The sequence below is a fragment of the Phyllopteryx taeniolatus genome, chromosome 1 (assembly GCF_024500385.1).
Source record: "Phyllopteryx taeniolatus isolate TA_2022b chromosome 1, UOR_Ptae_1.2, whole genome shotgun sequence".
Taxonomy (NCBI): Eukaryota; Metazoa; Chordata; class Actinopteri; order Syngnathiformes; family Syngnathidae; genus Phyllopteryx; species Phyllopteryx taeniolatus.
The window spans coordinates 30,336,644-30,354,573 of record NC_084502.1 but is presented as its reverse complement, the minus strand read 5'-3'; the positions used below and the strand labels follow the sequence as shown (position 1 = coordinate 30,354,573).

The 17,930-nt window shown below is 40.7% G+C and overlaps 1 protein-coding gene across 1 annotated transcript in view; it reads right to left on the bottom strand.

Moving 5' to 3' along the window:
- Positions 1-927: 927 nt before the first annotated feature.
- sort1b (sortilin 1b) overlaps positions 928-17,930 on the bottom strand; it is a 59,022-nt gene continuing 42,019 nt past the window's right edge. Inside the window, exons 15-20 of the mRNA XM_061788036.1 lie at positions 15,808-15,997; positions 13,726-13,842; positions 12,535-12,643; positions 8,364-8,473; positions 7,457-7,598; positions 928-5,264 (exon numbers count right to left, since the gene is read on the bottom strand). Coding sequence (XP_061644020.1) covers positions 5,250-5,264; positions 7,457-7,598; positions 8,364-8,473; positions 12,535-12,643; positions 13,726-13,842; positions 15,808-15,997 — 683 coding nt within the window. The 3' untranslated portion in view covers positions 928-5,249. The remainder of the gene's footprint in view (positions 5,265-7,456; positions 7,599-8,363; positions 8,474-12,534; positions 12,644-13,725; positions 13,843-15,807; positions 15,998-17,930) is intronic.

Sequence of the window (17,930 nt, the reverse complement as noted above, 5' to 3'; positions counted from 1 at the left end):
AGATTGTCAAGATGTCTTCTGGCAAAAGTGAGACAAGCCTTAAGGTTCTTTTTGCTCAGCAGTGGTTTTCGTCTTGGAAATCTGCCATGCAGGCCATTTTTGCCCAATCTCTTCTGGTGGAGTCATGAACACCGATCTTAACTGAGGCAAGTGAGTCCTGCAGTTCTTTGTATGTTGTTGTGTGGTCTTTTGTGACCTCTTGGATGAGTTGTCGCTGCACTCTTAGGGTAATTTTATTCGGTCGGCCATTCCTGGGAAGGTTCACTAATCTATGTCTTTGCCATTTGTGGATAATGGCTCTCACTGTGGTTCGCTGGAGTCCCAAAGCTTTAAAAATGGCTTTATAAACTTTTCCACACTGATAGATCTCAATTACTTTTCTCATTTGTTGCTGAATTTCTTCAGACCTCGGCATGATGTATAGCTTTGAGGATCTTTTGGTCTACTTCCCTTTGTCAGGCAGGTCCTATTTTAAATGATTTCTTGATTGAGAACAGGTGTGGCTAGAGAAATTGAACTCTGGTATAATAAACCACAGTTATGTTTTAACGGGGGGCAATCACTTTTTCACTTTTTTTTCTCCCTCAAAAAAAAAACTTAACTGCATTTTGTTTTTACTTGAGTTGTCTTTGACTAATATTTAAATTTGTTTAATGATGGGAAACATTTAAGTGTGACAAACGTAAAAAAATAAGAAACCAGGAAGGGGGCAAACACTTTTCATGCCACTGTAATTGTTTGGTATTAGTTTAAGCAGACTGTTTGTTCTTGTGATTTAGATGAGCCAGACTACATTTGATGACCAATTTATGCAGAAATTTAAGAAATTCCAAAGGATTCACATACTTTTTCCTCCCATTGTACATTGGTTAAAAAATAAATAAAATGTAGTTTTGAGGGTAACGAAAACATCAACCGAGTCAGAAGTAGAGGAACAATAGAAATTTATTGCCAAACCCAAAGATAAAATTGCCTGAAATGATACAAACAGCAGATATAAATATTGCATTTTTACAACTATTAAATTGGACTTTTTTTAGATGGTAAGAAAAATGTGATATCACCTATTTCTTTAGCCTAATAGCATAATTGCCGAAGTCATTTTTAACTTGGCGTGCTTTCTGAAAAAAATAAAAAGTCCTCTATATGGTAATCCACAAAGGTTGAATCGAGGCATCTGGATTTAGGCACTTATGCTATTAGGCTAGCCATTTGTCAAATAAGACCCACACCACGTTTACTGCACTCTGAACGTGCCAAGAACAAATAAAAAAAAGGTATGAAAGTAGTGCAAATGTCTCAAGAAAAGGGAATTAAAAACCATTTCAAGGGGATGTTACGTAAAATTTACCAATGTAATATGTTGTAATGTATATACAAAAGTTTGGTGTGTGGAGTGCCATCAGGTGTCAAATTAAACAACAAAAGTACATTTTTTGTTAGCTATTTCCAAATGTGTCTGCGAGTAAGCCCTTCTGAAATTTGTCGGATTGTGATGTCACAGTGAGACTAATTTACATAATCCCACGCTTATTGATCCTTTTTGTTAGTCTATCAGAGCTTTTGTTAAGACACCTGGAGGCTATTTTAATATTGTGAAAAGAAAATACTTCACAGTCGAGCCAATTGTGTTAGTAGTACCAAGATTTGAATTAATAGTATAAATGTACATCAAAGTTAAAAGGAAAACAAACTTATTATTTACACATTTGTGTGTCAACCTTTCTTGTCTTGATTTCCATCATTCAATTACAGTACACCTGTGTTTTCTCATGACAAATTACACTAAATTCATGGTTGATGTACCAAGTGGTGTCATGTCCCCTAATGAGCTGCATAGCAATTTTTCCTAAAGTTTTGAGTACAAAGCTGTTGAAATCACAACAAACAGGCCTGTGATTATGACTAAACTTTTAGCTTTGTACTGCTAAAACTGAAAAGTACAGCGCTGCCTTCAAGTTGGAACGCCCCAAAAGTTGTCCATTGGTTGACGTCTTAAGATTCCAGAAGCTGAAAAGGTCATGGGCATCAAAGGCTCCTGGCTTCTGGACTTAAAAGGGATCCTAGCGTCCTTGATCTAAAACAGTTCCTAAGGTTCCTGAACCCCAAAGGCTGCTGGATGTCTGAGTTTCCTGGATGTCTAAGGTTACTGCACAGCAAAGAGTTCTGGACATCTAAGGTAAGGTTCCTAGCCTCCAAAGGCTCCTGGACCCCAAAGGCTCCTGAATGTACAAGGTTACTGGACCTTGAAGGGTCCTGGAGTCCAAAGGCTTTTGGCTGTACAAGGTTCCTAGACTCAAAAGGTTTGGGACCTTGAAGATTTCATGGACATCTAAGGGTAAGGTTCCTGGATCTCAAAGTCTCCTGGACCCCCAACGGTTCTTGGCGATCTAAGGTAAGACTCCTGGACCACAAAGGTTCTTGGAACTCAAAAGGATTCTGGACACCTAAGGTTCCTGGACCACAAAGGTTAAACAGTTCATTGTCTATATTTGCCCTGTGATTGACAGGTTACCAGTCCAAGTTGTACCCTGCCTCTTGGCCAAAGTCAGCTGTAACAGACAACAAGTCACCCTAATTGCTGTAGCACACCGAGCGACGCGGTTGAGCCCGACTGAACTGTCGCCCAGTGTGCGTGGTTTGGCAGCTGTCTTCATGAATGGCTGATCATTCTGCCAATTGTTTTGCTGCGATTCAAAATTTGAATCTCCGCCGCACACTGTCGCAGATTACAACTAATTCAAAGATACATAAGCTTTCACAGAGGCTAAAAATACCTTTCCGTGTTTTAACCAAGCGAGACAGAATGACCGCCGTACTGCCCCTAAACCACATAATTACAGTATACAAAATATCAAATATTGTGTTTTACAACAATACTTAACTACATTTTTAATTTCTAATGTGCGTGAGGATTAATGTACAATGCCACCGGTATGTACAATGCCACCAGAAAGTATTCACGCCCCTTCACTTTTTCCACATTTTGCTGTTACAGACTTATTCTAAAGCTGATTTGAGCGTAGTTTTCTTTTAAAAACATTAACATAAAATATCCCACAATGACCAAGCAAAACATTTTCAGACAGTTGTGCAAATGTATTAAAAAAAAATTAAACATTCAAACATAATAGGTACACAAGTATTCACACCCTTGGCTTAATATTTTGCTGAAGCACCGTTGGCAGGAATCACAGCCTCAAATCTTCTTGGGTATGTCTCTACGAGCTTTGCACACCTATTTTGGGGCATTTGCTCCCATTCTTCTCTGCAGATCTTCGCAAGGTCAGTCAGGTTGGATGGGCAGCATCGGTGGACACCCATTTTTAGGTCTTTCCAGAGATGTTCGATTTGGATTCAGGTCCGCTCTGGCTGGGCCACTCAAGGATATTCACAGGCTGCTCCTGAAACTTCTCCTTTATGATGTTGGCTGCGTGCTTTGGGTCATTGTCGTGTTGGAAGGTGAATCAACGCACTAGTCAGAGTTCCAGAGCACTCTGGAGCAAGTTCTCTGAGAATTTCTCTATATTTGGCAGCTGTCATTTTACCCTCTATGCGGACTAGTCGCCCAGTTCCTGCAGCAGAAAAACAGCCCCACAGCATGATGATGATGCTACTACAATGCTTCACAGTAGGGATGGTGTTAGCCAGGTGATGTGCAGTGCCTCCTATTTTCCAGATATGATGCTTGCAATTCAGGACAAAAAGTTCTACTTTTGGTTTCATCAGACCAGAGAATTTTGTTTCTGCTGGTCTGAGAATCCTTAAGGTGCCTTTTAGTGACGAGTGGCTTCCTTCTGGCCACTCTACCATAAAGGCCCGACTAGTGGAGTGCGTTAGCAATGGTTGACCTTCTGCATGGTTCCAAGAGAACACCGGCGCTCCGCCTTAGTGACCATAGGTTTCTTGTTCACCTCTCTGACCAAGGCCCTTCTTCCCCGGTTACTCACCTTTGTCGGCTGGCCAGATCTAGGGAGGGTCCTGGTAGTTCCAAACTTCTTCCATTTCTGAATAATCGAGATCACAGTGCTATTCGGGACCTTCAATGCTGCTGAAATTCTTTTGTATTCTTCCCCAGATTTGTGCCTTGACACACTGGTCTGCAGACAATTCCTTAGGCTATATTGCTTGGTTTCTGCTCTGATATGCACTGCCAATTATGAGACCTTATATAGACAGGTCTGTGCCATTTCAAATGATGTTCAATCAACTGAACTGAATCAACTGAATTAACCGCAGGGGGACTCCATTCAAGTTGTAAAAGCATCTGAAGGATGATCTGTGGAAATCAGATGCAACTGAGCTTAACTTTGAGTGTCATAGCAAAGGGTGTGAATACTTATGTACCTGTTATGTTTGAATGTTTATATTTACATAAATGTCTAAAAATATGTTTTGACTTTGTCATTATGGGATATTTTATGTAATTTTTTAAAAAGAAAACTATACTCAAATCAGCTTTAGAATAAGTAACAGCAAAATGTGGAAAACGTGAAGGGGTGTGAAAACTTCCTGGGGCACTGTACTTTGCTGGGTTCGTTCAAACTAAGGGGAGCCAGCGAGACTTAAAATATTTACACCCTCAGTTTTAGTCTCACCCACGTCCACTCTTTTTACCAACCTGCTGCTTTCTTAAATATTAATCTATATGGTTTAATAAATGTGATGAAGTATGATATACTGTGTATTTTTTAGCATCAAACGCTTATACAGGCTCGCTGTTCAGGGCATCCATATATCCAATCGCTCATTGGGCAGCTCTTATTTTTATGCGATGGTCCGGTTCTATCAGGTTCGACCGCATCGCACAGTGTAAAGAAGGCCCAACACAACCCTAATGAAGACGAGCGCTATGGAAAATACATTTGGTTAAGTCATGTCAATGGGAGAATTTTAGGGTTTGTAGTCCAACTTGGAAACACAACTAGGTTGACATGAATTGTCTTGAGAGAGTTTTGCGTTCATTTATCAAGGACAGCAGCTGGAGCTATATTACATCGTGGAGGTGTTTTACATGCATGAAGTAAGTACATTTCATTATCATCAAATTGAAGCATGGAGTTGTGCTTATTATTTCAAGTGTGAATCTTACACATTTGCTTCCAAACCAATTTCTCTTCACTTGTGAGCGTGTACAATCGGACTTGGGAAGAGGACAGCAGAGTGACACCAGATCAAAGTAGTATCCAAATAAGGAAGTAGTGTGATGGAAGGAGTGTCCCAGGCATTGATAGGCTTCCTTCCGCTTGCTACTGCAACAGGTCCTGAAATACAAAATCAGAAAAGAATTTGAAAATTTCACATCACAATTGTCATGACCAAAATGATATTACTAAAATAAACAAAGTCACAGACATGCGCCAAAATAAATAAATCCGCTATCATGTTGTGGAGATAGCTCGTGTGTGTGTGAATAACTGACTCATGCATCAATCAATGTCATATAATTTGATCAATAACGGTAAAGACAGGGGAATCAAAATAAATTTTACTGATAGGAGTATTGGAATTATTGGCAGTCTTCATCCATCAAAAGATCACAATTGTTTAAGAAAAAAACAACAATATTCTTGAGTAATATTTTTCAAACTTTTAATGCCACCACCATTTGCTGTGTCAACGATTGCCTTTACTATGAATGCCAAAAATCTTACATCATCGACTTTTCTAAAACAGGACAAAGTGTGGCTGTTTCAACATGGGTGACATTTACCAAGGGGGGATAAAAAAAACTGCTGAATTAAGATTTTTTTGTGACTACCATAATTGTTAAAATCATATGAAAATGACCCATATGAATATTTATTTTGTGTTTTGTTCAGATGTCCTAAAAGGCTCTCATTTCAAATAATTCCATCAATTATACACTGGAGTTTGGCCAACCCGATATACACAGTCAATGGAGTAGTTGCCAGCACAGAGCACATTAGACAAACAAGCATTTACAATTCACGCTCACATTCACACCGATAAGACAATTTCTTAGTCATAAATAGAAACAAAATGTGAACTCCATACAGGAGCCTAGATTCGAACCATAGATCTGTGAGGCAGACGTGCTAACCGCTCGTCCACTGTGGTGCCTAAAACCTAATCCACTGTATTGAAAAAAAAAATAAGAAAAAAAAGTATTTTCTCCCACAGGGTCAGCAGATCAGTGTGCAGGGCCAACAAGTGGCCCAGACAGCTGATGCACAGACTATCGTCTACCGGCCAGTCAATGCAGATGGAACTGTCCTACAGCAGGGTAAACTAAGCCGCACCCCATAGCACTGACTGGCCAATCATAGTGCATTAAACACTTTCACCCCCCCTGGTATGTTCTGGGTCAAACTGATTGGAATTGCTGTATTTATTGTTATTCTTTTGATGAATGAATCACCACTTCGGGGGTTTAAACATACCTAAAACATCAACAGTTTTTGCAGTTGTGTGTATTCTGGTGAATATACCGTGCCTTGCAAAAGTATTCTTACCCCTTGAACATTTTCCACATTTTGTGACCTTACAATCACTAACCGGAATGGATTTTGTTGAGAGTTTATGTGATAGAACAACATAATGTATCACATTAATTGTTAAGTGGAATGAAAATGCTGCGACTGGCTGGCAACCAGTTCAGGGTGTACCCCGATGATAGCTGGGATAGGCTCCAGCACGCCCGCGACCCTAGTGAGGAGAAGCGGCTCAGAAAATGGATGGATGGAATGAAAATGATATACATTTTTCAAACTTTTACACTTCAATCTGAACAGTGTGGTGTGCATTTGTATTCCTCCCCCTGGACTCATCCAGTGCAATCACCTGACAACTGTTTTTAACACATTTTTGGGTGCAGAATCAAAAAATGATCTCAGTTTTTCTCCATCACGTCAAGTTTTTGAACAAATTGAGAACAAAGTGGAATAAAGGAAATATATACCTATGTAAATAAAACTCTAAGATGGAATAGTTACAAGCTTTGAAAACTAAAAAAACTGCATAAAACGAAACAGAATTTACAACGGTATGCCCATGACTACAAGGTCAAGAGAGAAGCCAGCACAAATCCTCTTAATTCCTACTATGCTAGCTTTCTGTTTGCAGATATTGATTACTGACCTATTGGGAGCTGCACACACCTCTCACCACACTGTCACAATTGTGACTGCACAAACATGTTGCCACGTAGCTGTAGATGAGTCCAATCGTAATCAGCTGGCAAGTCTTACTACAGCTAATCAGTGGAATTTTGCTTATCTGGAGGGTAAGCTGTGGAGAAAAAAACCTGACGTGCTCGAAAAAAAACCCAGTGCAATTTTGGAATCGGCCTGCCAATTTTAGTTTTAATCAGCATAAAAATCTAACTCAACAGAATTGTTTTTCAAAATTGTTCCCCAGTGGTAATAATTCAGGCAAAATGTTGATCGACGCAAAGCAAATGGTCGCCATCCACGCTGCGCCAACCTCAGCCTACCTCGTCAGAGTCATCGTGAAAGTCAATCTTCCCATTGGCGCCGTGGTTACTGTCCAGCGGATCGTCCAGTGGGTCGTCCACGCCCTCCACCCCGTTGTCGTTGGCGTGTTGCTGCAGCACAGAGTATCTGTGGACCAAGAACCTGAACGGAACACAAGCCACACAATCTCAGTCCGTTACATACAGACAAAGAAACTGGTCGCCGTCAGTGTCAAGGCACAAACTTAGGACTGGTTGGCATTCAATGTCAGAGCACATACAGTATAAACAATACAGGCAACAGGCAACAGGCAATAGCAGTACACATAGAATGATGGATTAGTCGGTACTAAATGTCATGCTCATAAAACAATGGACTGGTCACTTGTCAATGCTAGGCCTGACTCAGATAGACAAACAAGCATTCCCATCTGTGGACAATTTGTCCATCTTCAATGAAGATAACCTGTTTTGGAAATGTGGTAGGAAAAACCCATGGAAGCACAGGGCCTGTTCTGGTGAACTCCACACCCAGGAAGCGCAGAAGCTCGGATTCGAACCTCCACCATCCAAACTGAGGCAGCCTTCCTAACCTAACTGGTAGTCCACTGTGCTGCCTTTTTAAAATCTAGACAAAATATTCCCTGCTTGCATTACTTTTGTTCAATTATTTTGATGAAATACGATGGACCTTTTATTTATTTTTGAATTTGAAAACAGCTCCCCATATATGCTATATTAAATATACAGGCCTGACAGCAACAAGAGTGCCTAAAATGGGCAGAAAAGTCTCCCATGTAACATTTCTTTCTATGCAAATATTATACACTTACTCCCACTATGTATCATATGCTTCATATACACATACAGCAACAGCTCGCATTTCCATAAGAGTGGGATTAATTGGGTGTAAAAAAGGCACTCGAACCTGCCACCGCAGACGTATTTCTTGATGAAGACAACTCCGGCTGCGATGCTCAGGAGCATGATGCCTATTGTTATCACAATGGCTACAGATTTTGAGGAGTGGCCTTCTATCTGTAAAAAAATATAAAAATAAAAATAAAAAAACAGCAGATGCAGTGTTGGAAAGATTACTCTGGAATTGTAGTTGTTACAATTACAAATTACCCTGTTTAAAATGTAATGGAATTGTAACGTTTTCAATTACTTTTGTCAGTGATATTTGATTGCATTTTGATTAAGTTTCTTAATTTTGAATGAATGCATTAACAGGACTGTTGGATGTTTCCTCTAAAAGGTGGATTCAAAGCATACAATATTTTGTGATTAACCACATACTGATATTTTTTCATTACACAAATAATAGTGATAAAAAAACATGATCAAATGTCAATGCATACAGTGGCTGAAATAAGTATTTAACACTTTACCATTTTTCTCACTAAATATACTTCCAAAGGTGCTATTAACCTAAAAATTTCACCAGATGTTGGGAACAACCCAAGTAATCCATACATAAAAAGAAAGTGGTAAAAATAAACTCAGAAAAATAAGTTGTGTATACAAATGTGAACTGAGGCAGGAAAAAGTATGGAGCACATGAAGGGAGGTGCAAAATGGCATGGAAAGCCAAGACAACACCTCAAATCTATCAATAATCAAACAGCAATCGAGCTCCTTGACAGTGCAAATGAATATCAGATGGTTCAGTCCTAATTGATGGCCTACAAAAAGGTCTCATAGCCAAGGTGGGAGTCAAGACACATCTTATGATGGTCAAGAACAGAGCGCTGTCTCAAGACCATCGCAAAGTAATTGTTCCAAAACATAACGATGGCATTGGTTACAGGCGCATATCTAACCTTCCGAATGGTCCAGTGAGCACGGTTGGGGCCATAATACCTAAGTGGAAAGCCAATCATACCACCATAAATTTGCCTCGATGAGGTGCTCCTCAAAAGATTTCTGACAGAGGAGAGCAAAGAATAATCAGAAGAGTTGTCCAAGAGCCAAGGAGAACCTGTGGAGAGCTTCAAAAAGACCTGGAATTAGCAGGCACTGTTTTCACAAAGAAAACGGTGAGTCATGCACTCCGCTGCCATGGCCTCTATGCATGGTCAACACGCAAGACCCCATTGTTGGGAAAAAAAAAAAAAAGTGTGTCAAAGCTCATTTAGTGTTTGAACAACATTTGGACAAGCTAGCTAAATACTGGGAGAATTTCGTCAGATGAGTAAAATTTTACTTTTTGGATGCCACAATGCATAGCACATTTGGAGGAGAAATGGCACTGCACATCACCCTAAAAACCAACAATGAAGTTCGGAGGTGTGAACATGATGGTATGGCGCTGCGTTTCAGCAAATGGTACTGGTAAACTTCACATTATTGAAGGAAGGACGAATGGGCAAATATACGGAGACATTCTTGACAAAAATCTGCTGCCATCTACGAGGATGATGAAAATGAAACGAGGGTGGACATTTCAGCAGGATAATGATCCAAAACATTCTGCCAAGGAAACTGTCAAATAAAATAATAAAGCTGCTAGAATGGCCGAGCCAATCACCTGACTTGAATCCAATCGAAAATCTAGGGAAACAACTAAAACTTAAGGTCCATAAAAGAAGCCGACGAAACCTTCAAGATTTAAAGACTGTCCTGGTTGTTGTCTTCCCCGTCCGTACACACCTGCTCCTGAGAGCATCTTCCCCACGTGTGCCTCGTTTACCCTAATTACCCCATGCATTTGACCTTGTGTCTCATTCTTTCTGGTTGCCAGTTCGTTGTACCTTGTTGTCACGTTCCAGCATTTCTTGTTTCCACGTCACCGACTCATAGTAAGCCTCGACCCTGTTATGATTATTGACCTTGCCTTTTTCCCCTCACGTTTTTTGGATACTGTTGCCGTTTCGGATTGCCTGCCTGTGTACTGACCTCTGGCCGTTTATTAAACCTCTTTTTTTGAAACTGTCCATTTGAATTGGAGTCGTGCATTTTTCGTCCTGTCCTGTTCATGACAAAGACTGCCACCAATTACACCAAAATCACACAAGACCGTTGCATGCGACAAGTTTCTCCATATTTGTATGTATGGATTACTTGGATTGTTCCAAACATCTGGTGAAATTTTCATGTCAATAGCACCTTTCGGAAATATATTTAATAAGAAAAATTGTGACGTATTAAATACTTATTTCATGCGCTGTAATTTAAAAATGTGTTGTATTATGATTGTATGTGTACAGCATGTGGAAAACCACCATACCATGTTGACCTATTGACAGATGTGCATAATTTACACTATCGCTTTGTATGACAACACAGAGAAGTTAATGTTCCTTGAAAAAAATCCAAAAATATAAAGATAAAACAAATGTTCTTTTATGTGCTCAAGTGTCACTATGAGTCTTAAGTTTTCCAAATCTCAGACAAACTAATAGATTGCACCACAAGGTGGCGCTTCAAGGTATAGTTGGTAAATATGTAATGTTTGAGACTCACTGCACATGACCAGAAAGGGCCAATCACAAGTGTCAGCTTTAGAAAGAGGAAGTCATATGAAGACAAAAAAAATAAAACTTTCGTGGCACTTTTTCAAATGTACCGTATTTTCACGACCATAAGGCCCACTTAAAAGTCTTACATTTTCTCCAAAATGGACGGGCGCCTTATAATGCGACGCGCCTTATGTGTGCACCGAGTTCCAAAATCTGTAAATGTTGTTGTGTGACTTTAATGAGCGCTCCGCTTGACTGACTGGGACCATTACGCTGCTTATATAGAGGAAGGCGGAAGGCTGAGGACAGCATTCGGATGTAAAGGGGGAAGGGTGCGCGTAACAGAGGAGGCTAAAGACATACCCTCAGTAGGTAAAAAGTTCCGGTATGTGCATCGGTTTGGCTAAGTTCCCCCGAAAATGGCACCGATGAAGAGACATGCTTACGAAGCACAGTTTAAACTGCAAGCTATTAGTTACGCGGAGGAACATAGGAATCGAGCAGCCGCAGCCGGGAGAGAATTCAAGATCAACGAATCCGTAATTTGCAAGTGGAGGAAGCAGGAAAACGAGCTTCGCCAAGTCAAGAAGACGAAGCTGAGTTTCCGCGGGAAAAAAAAGAAAAGCAAAACGCGGAAACAAGGCGAGGTGGCCCGAGTTGGAAGACCAACTCGAGCAATGGATTAATGAGCAAAGAACAGCCGGGAGAAGCGTCTCTACAGTCACCAATCGACTGAGTGCAATAACTCGGAGCTTGCCATCATTCCAGAAGGCTTGACGAACCGCTGGACATTCGTATAAACAGGGTGTTCAAAGTGAAGTTGCGAGCGGCGTGGGAACCATGGCTGACAGATGGCGAACACAGCTTTACTAAGACTAGGAGGCACCGCTGGGCGAGTTACGCCACAATTTGTGAATGGATTGCGGATGCTTGGGCTAACGTGTCTGCTTGCACTGTTGTTCGAGCTTTTGTAAAAGCCGGCATCATTTCTGAGGAGCCGCACGGCAACGAGACTGACTCCGACAATGACGAGAGGGAACCTGGCGTGTTTGATGGAGAACTCGCCCAGCTGTTCGTTTCGGATATAGAAGATGAGGACTTTGATGGATTTGTGGATGCGGATTGATCAAAAAATAACGTGAGTACATTGTTAAATACTTCAATAAAGTACAACCGAACTCAGTTTTGTTCCCGCTGCCTTTTTAAAAACATTGTTTTACCGTGCATGCATGCTACCGTATGTTTTAAGCTAGCATATGTTTTACCATGCCTGCGCCCAATAATACGGTGCACCTTATGTATGTGTTAAATACAGAAATAGACCCCGTAACTGAGACTGCACCTTTTAATACGGTGCGCCTTATGGTCGTGAAAATACGGTAACTAAAATTGTAATCACAGAACTTTCCAAAAGCAACTGTAATTTAATTACACATTTTGTCCCAGCAATGTAATGGTTTACAATTACGTACATTTTGTAATTACATCCGTAATCTCTTCACATGTAATTTGTAACTTCCCAACAGAGCAGATTGGTCTAACATGACAACTGATGGCCTTAACCGAAAGCAAGCAAGCAAGAAAGTAACAAAAAGAGACCAAAAGAAAAGAAACAAAGCCAGAACCTGTACTGACCTGAATCTCCGGGCCCAGCAGATCACTTACGCACCTCTCACTCAGGTCAATCTCTTTGCGTTCAGGAATCATACCTCCCTGACATTTATCACCTGGGATTTTCCTGTAGCTGTGGAGAGAAAGTTCAATAGTTGTACCATTACTTTTAGTTTTTTTGTTTTTTAATACGGCAAATTTGTTGCGTATGAGATTAAGAAAGTTCACAATAAGTATTGCTTAATAAAACCTCAATAATGGATAACATTTTATAAATGGCTTTGATAAATTAATAAAATTTTCATTTAATTAATTAAAATGTAAATTACTAACAACTAACAGATGAACACATTTACATATCGAATAATGGGTACTAATAGTCTCCGACTTGAGTCCAATAAGTGCAATGCATAGAACCGCTTTGCATGTCAAGACAAAATAAAAAGGGTCATATCTCCTGCAATTCCCCAGCATAAACCATTACTACGAAATAAACTGTTGCTGTCGGAAGCAAACCCCATATGTCCAAATATGGTTCATCTCATATATCTTTTCACGAATCAATACTATTGGTCTGTCCCCACATCCTCTGTTATAATTATGCATTATTAATTAATTTAAGATGTTGAAAATAGTTTAAGAACCATTACTAGGTCAAAAATAGTTTAAAAAACAATGTATTAACTGTTGAATGCGCCACTTTCTGCCAAGTGTTGTAAAACTTCACCTCTTCTCACACTTTGAGATACAAGTTTAATTCATTCCACGACCACGCTCGTAGCGCAAAACACTCACATTTCAAATCATCTTCCCCTTTTGAAGTTAATGGAAATACCATTAATCTGTTCAAAAGAGACTGGAGGAGTCACAGAAAGGCATTGAAGTGGAGGTCTTTGGAAATGTGTTGGTCTATTTATAGTTTAAAAACCTGTTATGAATTTTGCCATTCAGCTCCTTGTTGGAACAGAGTATTGCAAAAAGTACTGAAACGTTGAACAGTGCATTAAAAGTTTACAGAAAGTCAAATTAAGTCCACCTGTAAAAGTTATAGTGCATTTTAGGTTCATCCTGAAATTTCATCGAAAAGCCCAATATCCCGAAGTTTTTGGAGCAGTGTGAATTCGAATGAATAGATAAAACTAGATAAATCATCCAGCCCCTGCCCTGCCCAAAGCTATTGATGCTGGCTGAAATGAGGACTAGCGAGGTTTTTACCCGTGGGTCCGCAGTTGTTCCTCTCGGCCGTGCAGACAGAACTCCAGTACTTTGCCTTTCAGGTCTGGCTCCTCCTCACACTCTGAGCTATTCTCTTTGCGGTAATATCCGAAGTCACTGCGCAAACAAGAAAAATACTTCACAAAAGAGGCATCGAAAAAAATAACGATCATTTACAATTGTTCATAACCAAAGCGACTTTTTAGTTTTCTAAAGTGTTTCTGGTTCCCAGTGGTTAAGAGTAAATACAGTGTTACTTGTGAGTTTAATTCGTTCTGTGACCAAGCTCGTAATTCAAATCAATTGTATCTCGAATCTCATTGCAATGAATAGAAATGCCATTAATCTGTTCCGGCACCCCCAAAAACACATTTGAAAAAATGGCATTACTGTATAGAGTATTTTAAAGTATACAAACATATTTATAACATAGGGTTGCATGGTATGCCGGTAATTACACCAAGTACCACGATACCTAAGTGTCAAAAATGAAACGAGTTAACCAGTCTAGTTCTTGGTGTCCTATAGTAGCATCAGTGTTGAGTTCTTGGTGTTCTAGTCTCAGTGTCTAGTAGGGGTGCGCGATATAAACTGTATACTCATTAGAAGGTATAGATTTGGACTCTACCGACCTATCGCTTAACACTTCTTGATGGTGTCATCATATCTGCCCCGGTATAAAAACGCATCATGCGCCGCACCAGCAAAGTACAAGCTGAGGCCATAGGTATGAACAACAGGGTGATACGACACGCCTCTTCGAGCAGCGTGTCTACGGCAGGGCTCAGGCGAGAGAGCGGGGAGGGTCAAATTGTTGGGAGGGAATTTAAAAAAAGCCCCCATGGCGTGCACATCATCACGGCCGAGAACAGTGCCTTCAAAAGTGCCGTTCTCGACTGTGACTGTGCACGTCGCGGAAGAAAGACAAGAGTGGTGAGGGTGAAGAGAGAGAGAGGGGGGGGGAAGCCACCAAGGGACGAGCATTTTGCGCTTGCATAGTCTCCCATCTTTGCCTCCATTGCAGTAAGCAACAATATCATGAGGATGAGCGGTGCTAATTGCTAAAATAAAAACACCAGATTAAGCGCTTCGATGGTACGGTCGGCTTTTCACTGCAATCTGGCCGTGTCTGTGTTACCACGCACAGTAAATCATGGAAATGAGTGAGGCTGTTAGCAGTGGCATAATGCTTTTTAACTTCCCCTGCTGTCACATACACACATTAGCTCTGTCGCTAGTCACGTACTTCCTCCTTACAACAACACTATGTCAGAGGACCTACGGCATCCTTGGAAGGACAAAATCTTATAACAGTAAATATACAGTGGGTACGGAAGGTTTTCAGACCCCCTTAAATTTTTCACTCTGTTATATTGGAGCCATTTGTTAAAATCATTTAAGTTCATTTTTTTCCTCAATGAACACACAGAACCCCATATTGACAGAAAAAAAACGTGATTGTTGAAATGTCTCGTGTCAGTGTCCAGTTCTTAATGTTCTAGTATCCGTGGGTCTAGTTCTTAATGTTCTAGTATCAGTCTACAATGGACCCAAACTATTCAGTCTAGTTCTTAATGTTGAAGTATCAGTCTACAGTGGATCTAGTATCAGTCTACAATGGACCCAAACTATTCAGTCTAGTTCTTAATGTTGAAGTATCAGTCTACAGTGGACCCAAACTATTCGCAGGTGATGGGGACCTGGCCCGACCTTGAATAGCAAAAATCTGCAAATAATTGACGCCTATCATAATTGGCATGAAAAAAAGGGGGGGAAAAAAACAACCACCCCCCCTCCCAAAACAGCGTGAATAAAACTCACTCCCAGTGAACACACCCAACAAGGCAGGGAGGCGCCACAACTTAAATTTAGAACTGAAGAAGCCTTTTGGATTAAAGGTGAAACGTCTTCAACAAACAAGAACAGTTCAGTTGCCTTGCCTTCATACCATTTATTCCCACTCCATGACTATTTTCATACCTGTATAATAAACTGTTGATCAATATTTCATCAGCAAATGTTAATCGAAGCTTGAGAATGAACGAACTCCAAATGTAACTTATAGTGACTCTTCAGTCTTACCAAAGGAAGTCGTCCAAAGTGCACGGGCAAGGCGTAGGCTGCGTGCTGACCAAGTAATCTCGTCCGTTCCAGCAAACGGAATCCTTGCGGAGACGCTGGAACGTTTCCTTGTAGCCCAGGATGCAGCCGTCGTTGGGGTTGCCGATGTCATCAGAGTGTGCCAACCAATTCACATAATCGTCATCCGTGCCTATAGAAAGTCAAGTTTCCTTAGAATTTGCCAAACACAAAAAGTGGCAAAGGGCCACCCACACTTCCTGTTTTCATGGCCAAGCCTCCAAATGATCATCAAACTTGGACGCCGTGCTCCACCTACATTAGATGACCTGCTAAGGCAAATTCCCTACTATGAGGTTGTCAAAGTACAGTGGTACCTTGACTTACAAGTTTCCCAATTTATAGTCCTTAGAGTTATGAGCCGTCGCTTGGCTGATTTTTTTGGCTTGGCCAAAATTTGTCTCGAGTGTAAAAAGTATTTGCCAATGATCTTTCACTTGTTTATTGAACAGGACAAACAGTCAAACACAAAAATGCTAAATTAAAATGCAAGGAGCAGGCACTAACCGCATGACTAAAGCACCTAATGTGCTAGGCCTCGCCCCTTAAAGACATCAACATGTATGACTGTGTGAATGTATGTGACTTACAGCCTAATTACACTTCATAAAATCTGTTTATTTCTTTACTCTCTGTTTTACATTCCTATTTTGCAATACAGTTGTCTTTTTCTTTATTAAAAAACGTTAAAAAAATGGTTTTTTGGAGGTCCAGAACACAGCATCTTAATTAAATTAAATGGGTGAAATTGATGTGATATACGAGTAGACTAAGACCTGCTGTACACTCCGCAATGCGGTCGAAACCGATTCAACTGGACCATCGTATAAAAATGAGAGTTGCTGAGTGACTCCCACACATTGAGTGATTGTATATGGATGACCTGAAAAGCGAGCCTGTATAGGTGTTTGATGCTGAACATGCAGTATATTGCACTTAATAAAATTTATTAAACCATAAAAAAGATAGATTAATGGTTAAAGAAAAACCGCGTTGCTAAAGAAGTAGATGTGTGTGAGAATAAAACCAAGGGTGTAGTGACAGTCCCCTCCAAAAGTATTGGAACGGCAAGGTCAATTCCTTTGTTTTTGTTGTATACTGAAAACATTTGGGTTTCAGATCAAAAGATGAATGAGACTTTAAGAATTCCAGCTTTTACTTCATGGTATTGATATCTAGATATATTAAACACCCGGGTTCAAATCCGGCCTCGCCTGTGTGGAGTTTGTATGTTCTCCTCGTGCCCGTTCTCCGGGTACTCCAGTTTCCTTCCACATCCCAAAAACATGCATGGTAGGTTAATTGAAGACTCTAAATTGTCCGTAGGTGTGAATGTGAGTGTGCATGGTTGTGATTGGCTGACATATATGTATATATGTGCCCTGTGATTGGCTGACAACAAGTTCAGGGTGTACCCCGCCTCTCGCCCCAAAAGATAGCTGGGATAGGCTCCAGCACGCCCATGACCCTACCGAGGAGAAGCTGTACAGAAAATAGATGGATGGCTATATTTAACAACTTAGGACAAATCACCTTTTGTTTGAAGCCACCCACTTTTCAAGTCAGCAGAAGTATTGAACAGACATTATTAAATTAAGTTAAAGTGAATAAGAGTTGGCCGGCACGGTGGGCGACTGGTTAGCACATCTGCCTCACAGTTCTGGTGACCGGGGTTCAAATCCTGGCCCCGCGTGTGGAGTTTGCATGTTCTCCTTGTGCCTGGGTGGGTTTTCTCTGGGCACTCTGGTTTCCTCCCACATCCCAAAAACACGCATGGTAGGTTGATTTAAGACTCTAAATTGCCCGTAGGTGTGAATGTGAGTGCGTGGTAGGTTGATTTAAGACTCTAAATTGCCCCTAGGTGTGAATGTGAGTGCGAATGGTTGTTTTTTTTGTATGTGCCCTGCGATTGGCTCGCGACTAGTTCAGGGTGTACCCCGCCTCCTGCCCGAAGATAGCTGGGAAAGGCTTCAGCAGCCCGCGACCCGAGTGAGGATAAGCGGTAAAGAAAATGGATGGATGGATGAATAAGAGTTCATATTTGGTGGCACAAGCCTTCGACCCAT